At 45.4% G+C, this 17,441-nt stretch overlaps 1 protein-coding gene across 6 annotated transcripts in view; it reads left to right on the top strand.

Moving 5' to 3' along the window:
* SPAG9 (sperm associated antigen 9) overlaps positions 1-17,441 on the top strand; it is a 171,581-nt gene that overhangs the window by 109,104 nt on the left and 45,036 nt on the right. For all 6 annotated transcript variants that reach the window (XM_068262636.1, XM_068262633.1, XM_068262634.1 and 3 more), the window contains 4 exons: positions 518-665; positions 7,314-7,500; positions 12,404-12,503; positions 13,565-13,686. In XM_068262636.1, coding sequence (XP_068118737.1) covers positions 518-665; positions 7,314-7,500; positions 12,404-12,503; positions 13,565-13,686 — 557 coding nt within the window. The remainder of the gene's footprint in view (positions 1-517; positions 666-7,313; positions 7,501-12,403; positions 12,504-13,564; positions 13,687-17,441) is intronic.

Genomic DNA, 17,441 nt, shown 5'->3' with positions numbered 1-17,441 from the left:
GCTATGGGCACTCCTGCAGATTCCCAAACCCTCCTGTAACCTTCACAACGGTCGGGGAATTCCTGTTTTATAGCGCAAGCATGGTTGCCACGCGGTGATTGGCTGTTATGCTGGTCACCAATTATTACCCACGGCATCTACCATACTTCAATTTTATGACTTTGTAGACGACCTATTCCAGGGTGGAGAAATTAGTTTTGAGTTTGAGGGCCAGTCTGCCCTGTTTCGAAGGTAGCAGGAAACATTTAGGAACTAGAGAAAAACGTTGAGAGAGTAAAATGTAGGGAGCTGTCATTTTTTGAGGTGTGCTAGTGACTTGCCACATGGGTTTTTTGACCCTGTAGGTTTTTTTTTTGTTGTTTTGTTTTTTGCATTCTCAGAAGTGGTCTTTGTTCAGAGCCAAGTCATTAATATTCATTAGTAATTTGTTTTTGTTTTTTAAATGAATAACAGATTAATTTGCTGTCTGTTCAGGTGTTTTGCATTGTCACATGACAATAATGTGTCCTCCATTTAGGAAGGAGCGTCCAATCTCCCTGGGCATCTTCCCTCTGTCCCCCGGCGACTCCTTGGTGTTACCGGACTCCCGAGGTGCTGAGACCCCTGGCAATGGACCTTGGAAGGTACAGGAGCAGAACCACGCACGCAGTAACACCAGTCTGAAGGTACGAAGAATTAATCAATGTAGAACTGTGTAAAGGTAGTGATGAAAATGTGTATCGTCATGGAGATGATCACCATGTCACTGGAACTGTACCGCTTACCGCAATAGTTAAAGTTGAATTGAGCTCTTGCACAGCACACAATAAAAAGTATTTACTCCACATATAGTTGCTCAAGAAGTTCACTTCTCTGTCCAACGTGTCCTAGTTAGTTCTTATTAGCAACAGTGAAGAGTACCCGAGGTGGGTTTGAAGAACGTTATTAGGACACAGAGGCTGGTTCTGCATACTATCACCAGCCTCTGTGTTTGTACTGTGCCCAACCCCCCCCCCCCCTCCCACCAGGCCCCTTCTACGCTCTGCTGTCCCCCAGAAAACAACGCTGTGCTAGCGACATGCCCCTTGTCACTAGCTGGCTGTCTCCACCGCTCCCCCGCCTTTGTGCTGCCTGTCACCACGGCTCCCCCGCCTCCGCTGATTGGAGGGAAGGGATGCAGGCAGGGAGCGGCGCTATGGAGGAGGCAGGGGAGCGGTGGTGACAGGCAGCACAAAAGCGGGGGAGCGGTGATGGCAGGCAGCACAAAGGTGAACAGCCAGCTAGTGACAAGGTGCATGTCACTAACTCTGGGGGACAGCAGAGCGCAGGAGGGGCCTGGGGGGGGGGGGGGCACAGTACAGACACAGAGGCTGGTGATAGTATGCAGAACCAGCCTCTGTGTCCTAATGGCATTCTTCAAACCCACCTCGGGTTCTCTTTAAGGATTTCCCTAAATTGCAATGAAGATTTATTTTTTTACTTAATGGTTATCATGCTGTGGCTAATCTTTTAGAGCAGATAGGAAGTTCTAAGTTTAATTCCACTTTAAATGGCACATTGCCTCTAAGTAGAAAATAAATCCATATTTTACAGACATCCATACCTACCTTTGTGTACGTGTTTCATATCAGTTAATCCATAAATAATCCATATTGGAATACAGGTACCTTTGTATATATGCATTATGGATTACTTGTTAATGAACTTATACATTGTCAAACTCTTTCCCGCAGAGCCATCAAATTTGGCCTTTAAAGAGACTCTGAAGCGAGAATAAAACTCGCTTCAGGGCTTATATTCAGCAGGGGCATTTGTGCCCCTGCTAAAACGCCGCTATCCCGCGGATGAACGGGGGTCCTTTACCCCCCAAATCCCCCCCCCTGCAAAATCAACGACCAACTTGGTCGTAGATTTTGCTGCTGCTGGAGGCAGGGCTAACGGCTGCAGCTCTGCCTCTCAGCGCATCTATCAGCGGCGTATCACCGCCTCTCCCCTGCCCCTCTCAGCGAAGGAAGACTGAGAGGGGCGGGCGAGAGGCGGAGATACGCACTGACAGACGCGTGTAAGGCAGGGCTGTGGCCATTAGCCCTGCCTCACCGGGAAGAGATCCCTGCAAAGAACGGAGGGGATTTGGGGGGTAAGAGACCCACGTTCAGCCGCGGGATAGCGGCGTTTTAGCAGGGGCACACATGCCCCTGCTGAATATAAGAGCTGAAGCGAGTTTTATTCTCGCTTCAGACTCTCTTTAAGTGGTTTCCATTATGTTTGGTCTACTTTCGTCCACCAGGGGAGCTATATTGGGGCTGAAGAACTTCACACCAGGAACTGTATGGGGGGGGGGGGGAGGGGGCGGGCGCTCACTAGACACCAGGGAATTGTTTAGGGGTGCGAGGGGGGGGGGAACTATTTAGGGGTGGGAGAGGAACCACAAGGCACCAGGGAACTGTACAGGGGAGAGGGGGCCACTAGACACCAGGGAACTTTATAAGGGACGGAGGTGGCCACTAGACATTGAGGTTGGCCTGTGGCTTGGTCCCAGTTTGCAATTTTTGGCCTACTTTGTATTTGAATTAGACTCCCCTGACTTGGATGAAAGAGTTGGTGCCCTTTAGTTTATCTGTAGCACATGACGGGTTGCAGCTTATGCAATGGTGGATAAATGCTAATGTGTGTTGGTAATGATGTTTTGCTTTCGATGGTGGATGGCCAGCTAGATAGTATATTGGTAAGACCGTTGCCTTTGGCCACTTAGCAGAATCGCATGAGGTTTCCTCATAGAACATAGTGGAAAACGCATGCCATTCTGCTAAGTGTGACCCTGGCCTTTGAGCCCTTTTGATATGGGTTTGAAACCCCATCTCAAGCCAGTATGTAAAACAGTAAGGAGTCTTTAGACAAGGCTCCCTAATGATCGTGGTCGCTCATGGAGCTCGCCTTAAAGTGGCTGCAGCTCTGGTGTTGGAGTCCGCCAGGAGAAAAGCACAAAATGAATGTTCTGTGTATTGGTTATGATGTGTGCTATATACCTTGAGGCTCTGTTATAATGCAGAACTGTGGGCAAGCATCCAACCACATGCACAGGTAGTTAAATGCTCCCAGTCAATAGCTTAAGCATTAACATGTATTATTAATATTATTCATTTCTAGTTCTGACAAGTTTTACTTAGTGCACTATAGAGTACATTAAACAATTCACCACCTTTATGTGGCCCTGAACTCTTGCACAGGACAGATAGAAACCCTAGAGACATGCACCCTGTATGTATTAAGAGAGTTTAGCCTGTCTAAAGGTGCGTACACATGCCGGACTCTTTCAAACTACGGGTCGTTAGACCCGCCCACGGGACGGTCGTTCTGACAACAATTGCACGTGAGTACACGCTATCGTCAGACTGATAAGACTGGTTTTGACTGATCCACCGAGCGGATCAGTCAAAACCAGTCTCACCAGTCTGACGACAGCCTGTACTCATGTGCAACAGTCAGAACGACCCGTAGTTTGAAAAAGTCCGGTTTGTATATGCGCCTTTATTCCCCCTCATCTGTGACTAATCACCACTGTAATTTGATCTCTCAGCTGTGTCAGCTCTGGAATCTCCTTTGCCATGGTAGAGCAGCTAATTTGTAAACCCTGTGTGTTAATACTATGTCTGCTTCCTTGAAGGCAGGAAATACAAATCTTGCATTAAATCTGCAGTGTGTCTATCGTCTGTAACAAAGATATTTTTCTGTAAAGGTCATCATGCTATTGCGTATCTTTTAGAGCAGAGAGGAAGTTCTAAATTCAAGTCTGCTTTAACCTACCTGGCGTGATAATTATTTCCAGATTTAGGGTTTGAAAGCCGTGCAATTTTTTTTTCACAAGCTTTTAGACCCTAAAAACAAGAAAAAAAACCTAACCACAGAGAGATCTGCAGCAGCTCCTGCATATTACTCGCTCAGGCATAGGATTACCGCTCTGAGCTGCGGATTTCCTTCCCGAGCCTGACTCGGGATTACCGCTAAGGAGGTTTAAATTTCCTTCAGCAGGGTGACAGTCTAATGTTCCTCCATTTATTCTGCAGTCAGTTCTTTGGGTTTAGCCAACTAACCGGCCAGTATGGGGTTGAATTATGAGAGGCAACTGGAGCATTCGGAAGAACCAACACAAATGTTCAGTGAACCTAAAACTCCATGAAATGGGTGGCCTGCCAGGAAAGGAACCTGGGATTCTCCCTTTACCCTGACAAATCGCTTAGATTTTGAGTTTCCTGTTGCATAATTCTTCGCCACTGTGTATTAAATCTCATCTTTGCCATAGACTGTATAATCATGTTTTACAAATGCAGATTGGTATTTTTGTTTGCTACTAAGCTTTTTAGAGATATAAATGTTTACATTAGAAAGTGGTAGGAGATAGACGTTGAGAGGGCTTACTATTGCTATTCACTGGCAGCAAACAGACACGCAAGTAGTGGAAATATGTGATGGATGGTACTTCAGACACAAAGGGGTGTAGCTACAGAGGAGGGCATCCATATACAATTTATTTAAAAAGACATCCAGAGTTCAGTCTATCAGGTCTTTCTACATTCAGGAACACCTGACCAGTTATAATAGTGTTCAGACCTGAACTCTTGCACAGGACAAAGGGATATCATAGAGAAATGCACCCTGTATGTATTTAGAGAGTCCCTGTATATACTCGAGTATAAATCTAGAAATGTATGTCTGATTCACTTCATAAAAGTATAGGGGTCGACTTATACACGAGTCACAGGCAACACTGAGCACACTGAGTAATGTGTGTACTATTCGTGACATTTGCAGCAATTTACCCTGTGGTAAGTGATAATTTGAGGAAAGGAAATGCCCAGAAAGCACAGGTCTGAAAGTCCTTACCACAACAATTAACAAGGAAAGGGGCAGGGGGAAATACTGGGCTGCATAAAAGGGAGTGAATATTTGCAGCACTTGGGGGACATGGAGGAGGTATTGGCTGCACTTACGGGACAGGAGGGATTATTGGCTGCAATACTGTATGCAGTGCAGTCATTAACCCCTCCTGAGCCCCAAGTGCAGCCATTAACTTTGATGGGTAGACTTATACTTGAGTTAATCAAAAATTCCAACTTAAGAGGGTTGAATATTGGAATCGACTTATACACGAGGTCGACTTGTATTCGAGTATATACGGTAGTTTTGTGTTTGTAATTCTCCATTATCTGTGTCTAATCACAAGTTTTAATTTTGTCTCTCCCCTGTGCCGCGGCAGATAAGCTCATTGGACAGCACAGGATGTTAACAGTATGTTTCCTTCTATGAATCAGGAAGTAAACGCTGAAGATGCGGCTAGCCCAAGCTCAAGCTATGCTCGGGCTAGCTGCCGGGAGCTCTATGCAGAGTATAACGCGCAGTGGGAACTTTTACTCGCCTCCCAGGGGATCCAGATGTGGGCAGCCGTTCTTTTTCCTGTCCTCTGAGGCTCTGAATCACTCTGGTGAGATCATGGTCAGTGATCTCACTACAGAGCTACAGTGCCACCCGGAGGATGGAGGTAAAATTGCAGGGCTGGAGCCCAGGGAGGTGAGTGAGAGCAGGGGCTTCTGCAGACATTCTGGCTGCATGATTTTTTCCCCCTGATTTTTGGGTCTGAAATGTGCTGAAAAAAACCCTACAATCCGGAAATAATCATACTGCCAGGGATTATGCTGTTCCATATCTTTTAGAGCAGAGAGGACGTTCTGAGATCAGGTCCACTTTAAAGTGGGACTTTACTGAATACGGGTAGTCGCCAGGTTATGAACGTCCCAAGTTATAGACAACTTGATGCACACGGAGTGCCTTTTGCAATGACCTCACTTCCAGGCTGAAAAAGAACACAAAGAGCTTGTCAGAGCTCTGTGGGTCATTTTCAGCAGTGACTAAACACACAAGTGGGCACAGTGCAGGCACTGGGAGGACAGAGGGGGGCACTGGAGACTTACCTGAGGCTTCTGCCAGCCCCCTGAGCCAACCTGTGCCCATGAAGTTACCAAACGATCCTCTGTTCCCCCACCACGGCTCACTTTTGCTTCTGGTTGTCACAGTCCACTGCGCCGGCACAGGACGCTCCTGGCCACGGGAACACGTAAGAGAATATGCATGGCCAAGGCGCAGTGCACATCGACTTACAGGTCTGAACAGTGAGCCGCGGCGGGGGAACGGAGAATTGTATGGTAACTGCGGAGGTACAGGCTGGCTGCAGGGGGCTAGCAGAAGCCCCAGGTAAGTGAAACACTTATTCATTTATTTGTTTTTTTAAGGACTTTTCAAGCTTACAGTCCCTATCTCATTTGTTAACTGGGGACTTCCTGTACAATGACGTTTAATAAAATGTCTTATTTTTTACAATATTTTAGAAATTCTTTAGTCAGTGTTTGCCCATTGAAAACTTTCCTCACCATGATATACATTCTGAAATGTATCAGGCGACTACATCTTTACTGCTGGCAGGTGCATCACTGCGTAATGTTTACGGTGTCATTAGAAATAATACCTGGTATCCCAGAAGTTTCTGGAAGAATATAGACTATTATTCAGCAATATATAGATATAGATATAGGAAGTGTTTCTGATGCTGGAGCCTGGAAAATTAACGTGAAAGTGGTTATCCTGAGTAATTGACTGCATTTTACTAAATGTCACTACAGTGCCTCTTTAAAGAGAACCCGAGGTGTGTTTAAAGAAGGTTATCTGCATACAGAGGCTGGATCTGCCTATACAGCCCAGCCTCTGTTGCTATCCCAAACCCCACTAAGGTCCCCCCTGCACTCTGCAATCCCTCATAATTCACAGCCGTGCTGTGAGGCTGTGTTTACATCTGTAGTGTCAGTCTCAGCTGCTCCCCCGCCTCCTGCATAGCTCCGGTCCCTGCCCCCGTCCCTTCCCTCCAATTAGCAGGGAGGGAAGGGATGCAGGCGGGGACTGGAGTTCTGCAGGAGGCGGGGAGAGCAGCAGACTGACACTATAGAGATAAACACAGCCAGCTCTGACAAGCTGTTTGTCAGCAGCACGGCTGTGATTTATGAGGCATTGCAGAGTGCAGGGGGACCTTAGGGGGGTTTGGGATAGCAACAGAGGCTGGGCTGTATAGGCAGATCCAGCCTCTGTATGCAGATAAAGATCTTCAAACCCACCTCGGGTTCTCTTTAAGAATGTGCCTTGTTCCCCTAAACCACCCGTTCACTTCAGAAGTGATGCTTGGAATCTGGAGGTTTGATACTAGGTGTGTTGGAGGATAAGTGATGATGGCACCTTGCTAGAGTAGTGCTTGTGTTGGGTTGTATGAGGTTCTCATTGACTTACTCTTCTAGGATGAGTTGTTGAACCTCAGCCAAGCCGGGAGCAAAACTGGAGTCTCCGATGCTGACAACATGGTGCTTGCTAAAGAGCAGAAAGATGAGGTCATCATGAGGGCCAACCTACAGAACAACAATGTACACAACAACAAGAAAAATGAGGACGTCCAGGTCAACCAGGAGACAACGTCGGCCTCTACAGGTGAGCTGCTCTTCCATAGGCTACACACTAATACCTCTCCCCTGCTGCCTAGTCTAGCCTGTAAATTAGCAGCTATGGAATAGACCTGCTGTGCCAAGCTGCTTCTGATGACACTTTCTTCAAACAGAAAAGTGATTCACCCAATGCTGCTCGAAACTGGTCATAAATCATTTTGATATATTTCAAAATATAATGGGAATAAGACAATATGAGCTTCGAAGGCCTGTTTTATAAGCTGGGTGTTTCTCAGTTCTCCCAAAGTCATCATCCTTTTATTTTACAGTGATCAAGAATGACTTCCTTCCTATAGATAGAGAAATTCTCCTAAGAGAATAGTGATCTGTTCTGTTAAACTCCCATCTTGTGCTCTGACATTATGACATAATGTAGGGAAATGACCACTAGTCTCATGCCATTAAAGGTCCCCCATTGCAGAATTGTATTTTTTTTACATTTGTGTATGCGAAAAAAATCTGTATTTGTTCCAGTATAAAATACACTGTAAATGTATTTTTCCTATATTGTTGTCAAATAAACACTAAAAATCTAACCGGGTTTGGACTAGCCCATCTCAATATGAGGGATTTTAAAAAGCATGAACTAAATGACAGGTCCTCAGCCCAGCTGCCAAAATAGTGTGAAAATGAGCGGGGTGGCTAGCTGGCGTCTGGGCATAAATCCTTTCCAGGGATTGCTTTTGTAAAGAATAAAGGAAATCCATGAGAAAATGGACTGGTCCATGATCTGTCAAATCTGTTTTTACTAACAGATCTTTACTGTCTACTGTAAGTGAAAGCAACATAGGAAAAAAAAGTTATGTATAGTAAATTTTACTCTTGGATAGACATACGTTAAATTTCAAATTTTTTTGTGATGGTGGTCCTTAAAATGATACAGCATAACACTGGGAGAGGCAGTGAACGGTCCTCTTGTTGGTCATCATTTAATATGATGCAGCATAGAAGAGGAGGAGTGTTGAATAACCCCCCTGCCAGTCTTGCCCCATACAGTATAGTGCAGGGAGAGGCAGTGAGCGATCCCTCAGTCCTCAGACTAGGCAATATAGTGCAGCAGAAGGCTATGTGTACCCCCCCCCCCCCCCTGCCAGTCTTGCCCCATACAGTATAGTGCAGGGAGAGGCAGTGAGCGATCCCTCAGTCCTCAGACTAGGCAGTACAGTGCAGCAGAAGGCTATGTGTACCCCCCCTGCCAGTCTTGCTTCATACAGTATAGTGCAGGGAGAGGCAGTGAGCGATCCCTCTCTCCTTAGACTAGGCAATATAGTGCAGCAGAAGGCTATGTGTACCCCCCCTGCCTGTCTTGCTCCATACAGTATAGTGCAGGGAGAGGCAGTGAGCGATCCCTCTCTCCTTAGACTAGGCAATATAGTGCAGCAGAAGGCTATGTGTACCCCCCCCCCCCCCCCCCCTGCCTGTCTTGCTTCATACAGTATAGTGCAGGGAGAGGCAGTGAGCGATCCCTCTCTCCACAGACTAGGCAATATAGTACAGCAGAAGGCTATGTGTACCCCCCTGCCAGTCTTGCAGCCTCAGACACTGCAGCATGGTGCCGGGAGACGCTCAAGGTCATGTATAGGACATGGAAATCATGCACTCTTGTGGCTTTTATAACACTTAATTTATTTATGTCCACTCTGGCTTTTAATGGATTGCAGTGAGTATCGATTTACGTCTGAGATACGGCAGGGATCTGGAAGGGGATCTGAGCTGCAAGCCGAGTGGTTTATGTGCAGAGTTACTGCTGAACAGACAGTACTGTACAGCTCTCAGAAGGCTGGTGATGGCTGCTCTTATGCTGTCTTTTCCCTTGCTCCATACAGTATAGTGCAGGGAGAGACAGTGAGCGATCCCTCAGTCCTCAGACTAGGCAATATAGTGCAGCGGAAGGCTATGTATAACCCCCCTGCCAGTCAGACAGTACCGTACAGCTCTCAGAAGGCTGGTGATGGCTGCTCTTATGCTGTAACGGGCTGTGCAAGGCCTCCACGGTGCTCTACAAGTGCAGCTGTGATGGGATAGCAGCTGCCAATGCAACTATATCTATTTATCTATCTATATATATATATATATATATATATATATATATATATATATATATATATATATATATATATATCTCCCATTTATCTATTGTGCAGCGCTGTGTAATGTTGGCGCTTTATAAATACTATATATATATGTGTGTATGTATATGTAGGAAGTGAGATCAGGCTATTTAAAGACTTGCCTGTTGCTTGCTCTGTTTTCCAAAAATGTAGTAGGAAGGAAATTGAGGATCAGCATGATGGCCCTGGAACTTGCATGTCTAAACTTTTATATACCTAAACCTAGGTCGGATTACAGTATCTTACAGTGAATCAGAGTTGTGAGGAGGCCAATGGAGGCTGCCATGTTTATTTCCTTGTGAACAATGCCAGTTGCTTGGCAGCGCTAGTAGTCTTCTGGCATAAGTGGTGTCTGATTCAAAAAATCCAGTAAAAGCTGAGTCAGAGTACCTGATCCGCTGCATACTTGTTCAGGGTCTATGGCTGAAAGGAGTAGCGATAAAGCAGGGCAATAAGGAAATAAACATAGAAGCATCCATATCCCTCTCACCTCGGATTCCCTTTGAAGATGGAAGATCTACAACACATCTGGTCAATGACTCAGGTTTTACTGGATTAGCCATATGCTTGTTCCAGGGTTTTGACTCAGACACTACTTATGCCAGAAGATCAACAGAGCTGCCAGGCAACTGGCATTGTTTACAAGGAAATAAATATGGCAGCCTCCATATCCCTCTCGCCTCGAGTTCCTTTTAATGTAGTTCCCAGTTCTCTCTGCAGATTCAATACATATTTTGGTTTGTGTTGTGAATGGCCTAGGGTCACTTTGGCATACAATAGCGAGATGGGGGAAAATTACCTTTTTAATTACCGGTTTAAAGAGGAACTGTAACGACAAAACGGCCCCTGGGGGGTACTCACCTCGGGTGGGGGAAGCCTCAGGATCCTAATGAGGCTTCCCACGCCGTCCTGCGTCCCTCGGGGGTCTCGCTGTAGCCCTCCGTGCAGCGGTGACGCAATATTTACCTTCCTGGCTCCTGCGCAGGCGCTCTGACGGCTGTCGGCGCTGAAGTAGGCGGAAATACCCGATCGCCGTCGGGTCTGCTCTACTGCGCAGGCGCAAGTTTCCGGCGCCTGCGCAGTAGAGCGGACCCGACGGAGATCGGGTATTTCCGTCTATTTCCGTGCCGAAAGTCGCCACAGCGCCCCCGCTGGAGCCAGCAAAGGTAAATATTGAACTGACAGTCGGCACAGTCGCCGGCTGTTCGGAGGGCTGCGGCGAGACCCCCGTGGGACAGAGGACGGCGTGGGAAGCCTCATTAGGATCCGGAGGCTTCCCCCACCTGAGGTGAGTACCCCCCAGGGGAGGTTTTTGTTGTTACAGAGTCTCTTTAAGCCTTCATTTTATACTTGTATTCCTAGTTAACATAGTATAAAAGATTTTCTCCTCCTTTACAAAGTTCTATGCTCACACCAGTGCAGTGCAAGTTTTGTGGAAGTCCTAGAAGTAGTTAATTAGCTCTGGTTAGACATTAAGTACCCCACCTGTGAACGTTTGTGGCTTTTTTTGCGAAGCAAGTGCTGTAAGGGTGCATACAGTGTTCTTCCCAGTATTTTTTTTTCCAGCCGGGTGGCATGAAAAAATAGCCGGGTGGGGCGAGATGAGAGAATGCAGGGCCTGTGCTTCTGCGCTCAACTATGCTTACAGCATAAGTGGAGGTGAGCTGATAACAACCGGGTGCTCACCAAAACTAGCCGGGTGGAGCACCCAGCTAAAAGAGCCTGGGGAGAACACTGGGTGAATATACACACATGGAATTTTGATTGAACAAATTTACTACTTATACAAAGTATGAGAGCTCACCTAAACTGTTTATAGTTTTCGAATTCTGTTGGCTCCCCTACTACATGGAAGTGGTAGAATTGGTCAACGTTTGGCCAATTGAGTGGGTCTTGAGAACAGGGTTGGGGAACTTTTGCTCCTTAAACCTTGAACCTCCGGACTAAAAATCTACTCAGCAGAACTGAAAAGGCTTGGTGTTTCTTTAACAGTTTCACAGCATCAGAACTTTGTTTTTCTTACCAAAGCATCATTTTTTAGCAGCATTTTTAACTAAGCTCCACCCATCAAAGAAAAAAAAGCCCGGGCTTTTTTCCCCTGATGCTGTGCAGAGCTTGATGGGATTTCCTATGTTGTTGTTCACGTTGCCTAGCAACTGGGAGAGGCGCTCAGGACACAGGACAGTTGGAACTGTGTCTCATGCTCCCTGTCACCTCCTTTCAACCAAAAAGATGGCTGCCCTCATGAAATCAAACATTTGCCTGTTCTCTTAAAACCGTGTGGGTAAGAGATTATATTACCTACAGTGTTCTCCCCAGAATTTGTTTCCAGCCGGGTGGCATTAAATAGTAGCCGGGTGGCATGAAAAAGTAGCCGGGTGGGGCGAGATGAAAATGCAGGGCAACTCTGCTTACAGCATAGGAGGAGGTGAGGAGCTGAGCCGATGATAGCCGGGTGGTCACCAAATCTAGCCGGGTGGAGCACCCGGCTAAAACAGCCTGGGGAGAACACTGACCTATATATTTTAATTAACATAACTAATGTAACTTAATGACAGTATGTTTGTTTAGGCTGGAGTTCCTCTTTAATATTAACTGTTGAAGGCAAGTACAGTCTATCCATAATAACTATCGTTTTCACCACTTTTTTGTGTAACAGATAAATGATTCTGCCACCTTTACAACAATTAGATAAACTCCCATTAAGGACCTGTAGGCTTACTGTAGTCTGCCCAACATATGAATAGAAGATTAAGACTGGTGTGTGTTTATTTTCAGACACAAACGAAAATGAGGAGAAATCAGAGGTCCAGTCTATCATCGAATCCACTCCAGAGCTGGACATGGATAAGGATCCAAAACCTTATCAGGTCACCAGGTAAGAAAAACAACCAAAAAACACAGCGAGTAGGCTAGTCCTTAAAGGCCAACTGAAGAGAGAGGGCTATGGAGGCTGCCACATTTATTTCCTTTTAAGCAATACCAGTTGCCTGGCAGCCCTGTTGCTTTATTTGGCTGCAGTAGTGTCTGAATAACACCAGAAACACGCATGCAGCTTATCTTGTCAGATCTAATGGTGCAGTAATGCATTTAGATCAATTTGCAATAGATTTCCAAAAGATTTCATTCTGAAATGTACTGGAATTCTGTTCCTAGTGTGTGGCACACATCGGATTCCTGTCAGATTCGACTTGACAGGCATATGACAGAAATCTATCTCACAGTTGAATCTGCTGCAGATCTATAAGTGTATGGCCACCTTTAGTTCCCTTTAAGCAATACCAGTTGCCTGGCAGCTCTGTTGATCTCTGTGGCTGAATAAGCGTTTCAATCACACCGGAAACAAGTATGCAGCTAGTTTTGTCAGCTCTGATAACTATGTCAGAAACACCTGATCTGTTGCATGCTTGTTCAGGGGCTGTGGCCAAAAGTACTTGAGGCAGAAGATCAGCAGGACAGCCAGGCAACTGGTATTGCATAAAAGGAAATAAATCTGGTAACCTCCATACTCCTCTTTCTTCAGTTGTACTTTAAAGTGAACCTAAAGCCACGGGAAAAAAATGAGATGAACTCACCTGGGGCTTCCCTCAGCCCCCTGCAGCCGATCGGTGCCCTCGCCAAGCCTCTGCGATGCTTCTGCACCTGCCGGCGAACACTTCCGGTTTGGCCGTCACCGGCCGACAGGCATGGGAACGCAAGTGATTGTTCACGTTCCCAGCCTGTATATCGCCCCCTATGCTGCTATTGCGGCGTGTTCGCCGGTGGGTGCAGAAGCATCGCAGAGGCGCGGCGAGGGCACCGATCGGCTGCAGGTAGCTGAGGGAAGCCCCAGGTGAGTTTATCTCATTTTTTTCCCGTGGCTTTAGGTTCACTTTAAGCAGCAGTGGAATAATTTTTATGGCATGTTGTAGTAACAACCTCTTCTTCTCTTGCTCTCAGTACCCCCGCCAAAGGCATTGAAAATAAAGCTTTCGACCGTAACACAGACTCTCTGTTTGAGGAGCTTTCTTCAGCTGGAACAGACCTCATTGGAGACGTGGATGAAGGGGCAGACTTATTAGGTACAGTGGAAACTTGGTTTGTGAGCATAATTAATAGCGGAAACCTGCTTGTAATCCAAAGCACTCTTATCTCAAATCAAATGTCTCCCATAAGAATGAATGGAAACTCCGATGATTCGCTGCATAGTCCAAAAACATTTATAGAAAAAGGTTTAATACAAAGTACTGTACTGTATAAAGTAAAAATGTAAAAAAAGGCTTTCACTATAACTAACAGAATCATTGCTGTCTGTTGGCTAACCCCAAGTTTTTTTTTTTTTTTTTGTGTGTGTGTAGTGTACGTGGCTTTAACAATGACAGTTGCTTTTGCCTACTTTTAACCATTTCAGCCCGCTGGGATTTTTCACCTTATGCATCGGAGCAATTTTCACCTCCCATTCATTCGCTAATAACTTTATCACTACTTATCACAATTTATTGATCTATATCTTGTTTTTTCCGCCACTAATTAGGCTTTCTGTGGGTGGTAAATTTTGCTAAGAGCCACTTTACCGTAAATGCATTTTAACAGGATTAATAAGAAAAAAATTTAAAAAATTCATTATTTCTCAGTTTTCGGCCTTTATAGCTTTAAAATAATCCACGCTACCATAATTAAAACCTATGTATTTTATTTGCTCGTATGTCTCGGTTATTATACCATTTAAATTTTGTCCCTATCGCAATGTATGGCGACAATATTTTATTTGGAAATAAAGGTGCATTGTTTCCGTTTTGCGTTCATCGCTATTTACAAGCTTATAATTTAAAAAATGTTTGTAGTATACCCCCTTCAAATGCATATTTAAAAAGTTCAGACCCTTTGGTAACTATTTATGTCTTTTTTTTTTTTTTTTTTTTTTTTTTTTTTAATTGTAATTTTTTTTTTTTCCATTAAAATTTTTATTTGGGGAATATTTTGGTGTGGGGCATAAACAGTTAATTTTTAATGTTGTTCTCTGTGTAAATTGTAATGTTTAAATTTTTTGCTGTAGTTTTACTATTTGGCCACAAGATGGCCACCTTCATTTTTGTTTTCAATCCTTGTACTTCCTGCTAAGCGGAAGTACAAGGGCGATGCGGAACTCTCTCCGGGCAGAAGAACTGAAGCCTCACAGGTGAGCGCTTCGGTTTTTCTGCGGGGGAAAGGGATCGGTGATCGGGAACCATGTTCCCTTTCACTGATCCCAGGGCTACCGGGCGGCACAGCGGGGATGCGGGGGCGCGCCCGCGATCGCGGGCGGGAGCGTGCCCAAGCGTGGGAGCGCTGCAGAGCTGCCGCCCGGACGTGAGCTTCACGTCCGGGCGGCGGAAATGGTTAAAGAGACACTGAAGTGAAAAAAAAAATGATATAATGAATTGGTTGTATACTATGAATAATTACTAGAAGATTAGCAGCAAAGAAAATATTCTCATATTTTTATTTTCAGGTATATAGTGTGTTTTCTAATATTGCATCATTGTCTAATATGTGCAGATTACACAACACTCTGCATTCAAAATGATTCTTTCAGAGCAGTCTGTGAACTAATGACCTCTCCTCTAGCAGATAAAAAGAAAACTGTTCACTTACAGTTGAGATAATAAAAGTCAGAAGACAGCTCTCTCCGCCACTTTGAAAGTCGTAGAGATTAATGGCTTTTTTGCATAGAGATAACAACTGGAGTTTCTTAACTCTTCCTGTACTGGTAACAATTACACTGATGTATCTGATCTTAATGTTTTATTTCTTAGCTGTGCTACACATACAAATAATAATATCATAATTTTTTTTCGCTTCAGTGTCTCTTTAAAGGATCTCACGGAAACATGACATTGAAGTGTCACTCCCTCCTCATTTGTTTAATTGGCTCCGACTCTTTGTGACCATATGAACTTTTGCACGCCAGATGTCTCTGTCACTCACTGCTTTATCCAGCTCTTGCAGTGGCATGTTCATAGTGTCACATATGCTATCTATCCGTCTTGCCCTTTTCTTCTTTTGCTCAGTTCTCAATGCTCAATTCCTCAACTATTCCAAGCATCAAGGAATGCTCCAAAGAATCCAGTCTTCTCATTATGTAACCAAAACTATTTGCTTTTTATAAATAGTGTAAGCCCTTCTAGTGAACACTGTTGCCTTGTTTCTTTAAAGCACAGTTCCCCAACCTTGTCCTCAAGGCCCACCAACAGTGCATGTTTTGCAGGAAATCACACACAATCACTGATGGGGTAATTAGTGTCTCAGCAAAGCTGAATAACTACCTTTGTGGATTTATACAAAACATGCACTGTTGGTGGGCCTTGAGGACAGGGTTGAGGAACACTGCTTTAAAGGATACATTAGCGCTAGTTTAAATCTAAAAATGACCCCCTGTGTGTGTGGGGGGAGGTGCGCTTAGGCTTACCGCACCTCCCATGGCCCGGTGTCTTCTATGGTTCTAAAAATGATGCCCTGTGTGCAGGCGTGTCTTCTATGGTTCGCCCGCTGTGTCTCCCGTTCTGTAAATCTGTCGGCGCCCTTTGACTCGGACATGCTGCGCATGCACAGTATATCCCACTGGGCTGCCTGTGACCGCGCTCACTGGAAACCAGTATACTGTACTCACGCAGGAGGACGTACCCGGCGTGTGCAGAGTCCACCGGGAAGCGCAGTCACAGACAGCCCAATGGAACATACTGTGCATGCTCACGTATGTAGAGGCCAAACAAAAAAATAATTCCTGGAACTTACTGGCCATTCAAAAGTGATGGCACCCCAGCATGTGTGAGGGAGCATAGATCTGGGAGTAGGCAACACTAGGAAGAAAATTGTAAAACCAGATCGTGCTTCACATCACCATATTCTTTATTTTACAAAAAGATAGACAACGCTGTATAACCAAATTAGTGTCAGTTTAAAACCATAAAATGGCGCTCCTAGATTGTACAAACCGCACAGCCTGCTGGGCTCATAACAGCACACATACTCACATGCACTCCATACACATCAAACACCCCAGAGGTGGTATGATAAATTCTTTCACAGCAAAGAGCATATCCTTCATTCTGAATGCATAGCTCAGAACCAAGTGATGGAATGCAAACAAAGGATCGGCTTTGTAGGCTGATCATAAATCGCTGCCTCACAGAGGCTCTCACCAGTTACAGGTCAGATCTGCGGAGTATCACAGTCACTTGCATGGGGGGATCCATCTGTGTAGTCCCAGGCAGGCAGGGTTTTCCACACTACTGGGGATTGTTGCAGGCATGGGCGCACATGGTCCAGTGACTGCGAGTTGTCATCCAAACCACCCCTAGTGTAACGCCATCTGATTACTAAGCGGGTACTAGGCTCCTTGAGAGGCCATTCGGGGCTTGTGGACCATAGCTGTGTGGAAGAGAGCGCACGCCTCACCACACGTATCGGCCGCTTCTAGCCTTAATCATGTGATCGGCTGGCGGAAGTTTCATAGGAGTTCTTATACTGTCTCATGCGTATGCGTAATAATGTACGGGTAGAGTGCGCTCCATCTTGTGGTTATTTTGCTAACTACAAGCATGTCACCATTTATTTTAAGTGGATTTCCATCAATACATATTACATCATGTATCTCTGCTGCCTCTTGTGGTCAAGGATCATGTTTCACTTAAGTAGAGGGAGGGCTGTGGATCCGGTAGAGCCTTCCTGGTCCTCTGTGTGCCCTCGTTCCTCCGCTGCCTCCCCATTGAAATTATATACCCAGCAGGTTAAATACGTCTTTGGCCATCCTCAGCCAGCCCTTGGAAGTACTGGCGTCCCAAGTACTTCTGAAGAT

This window comes from Hyperolius riggenbachi, chromosome 12, assembly GCF_040937935.1.
Source record: "Hyperolius riggenbachi isolate aHypRig1 chromosome 12, aHypRig1.pri, whole genome shotgun sequence".
NCBI classification, from domain to species: Eukaryota; Metazoa; Chordata; class Amphibia; order Anura; family Hyperoliidae; genus Hyperolius; species Hyperolius riggenbachi.
The sequence above is the reverse complement of the archived record's forward strand: the minus strand, read 5'-3'. Positions and strand labels throughout refer to the sequence as shown.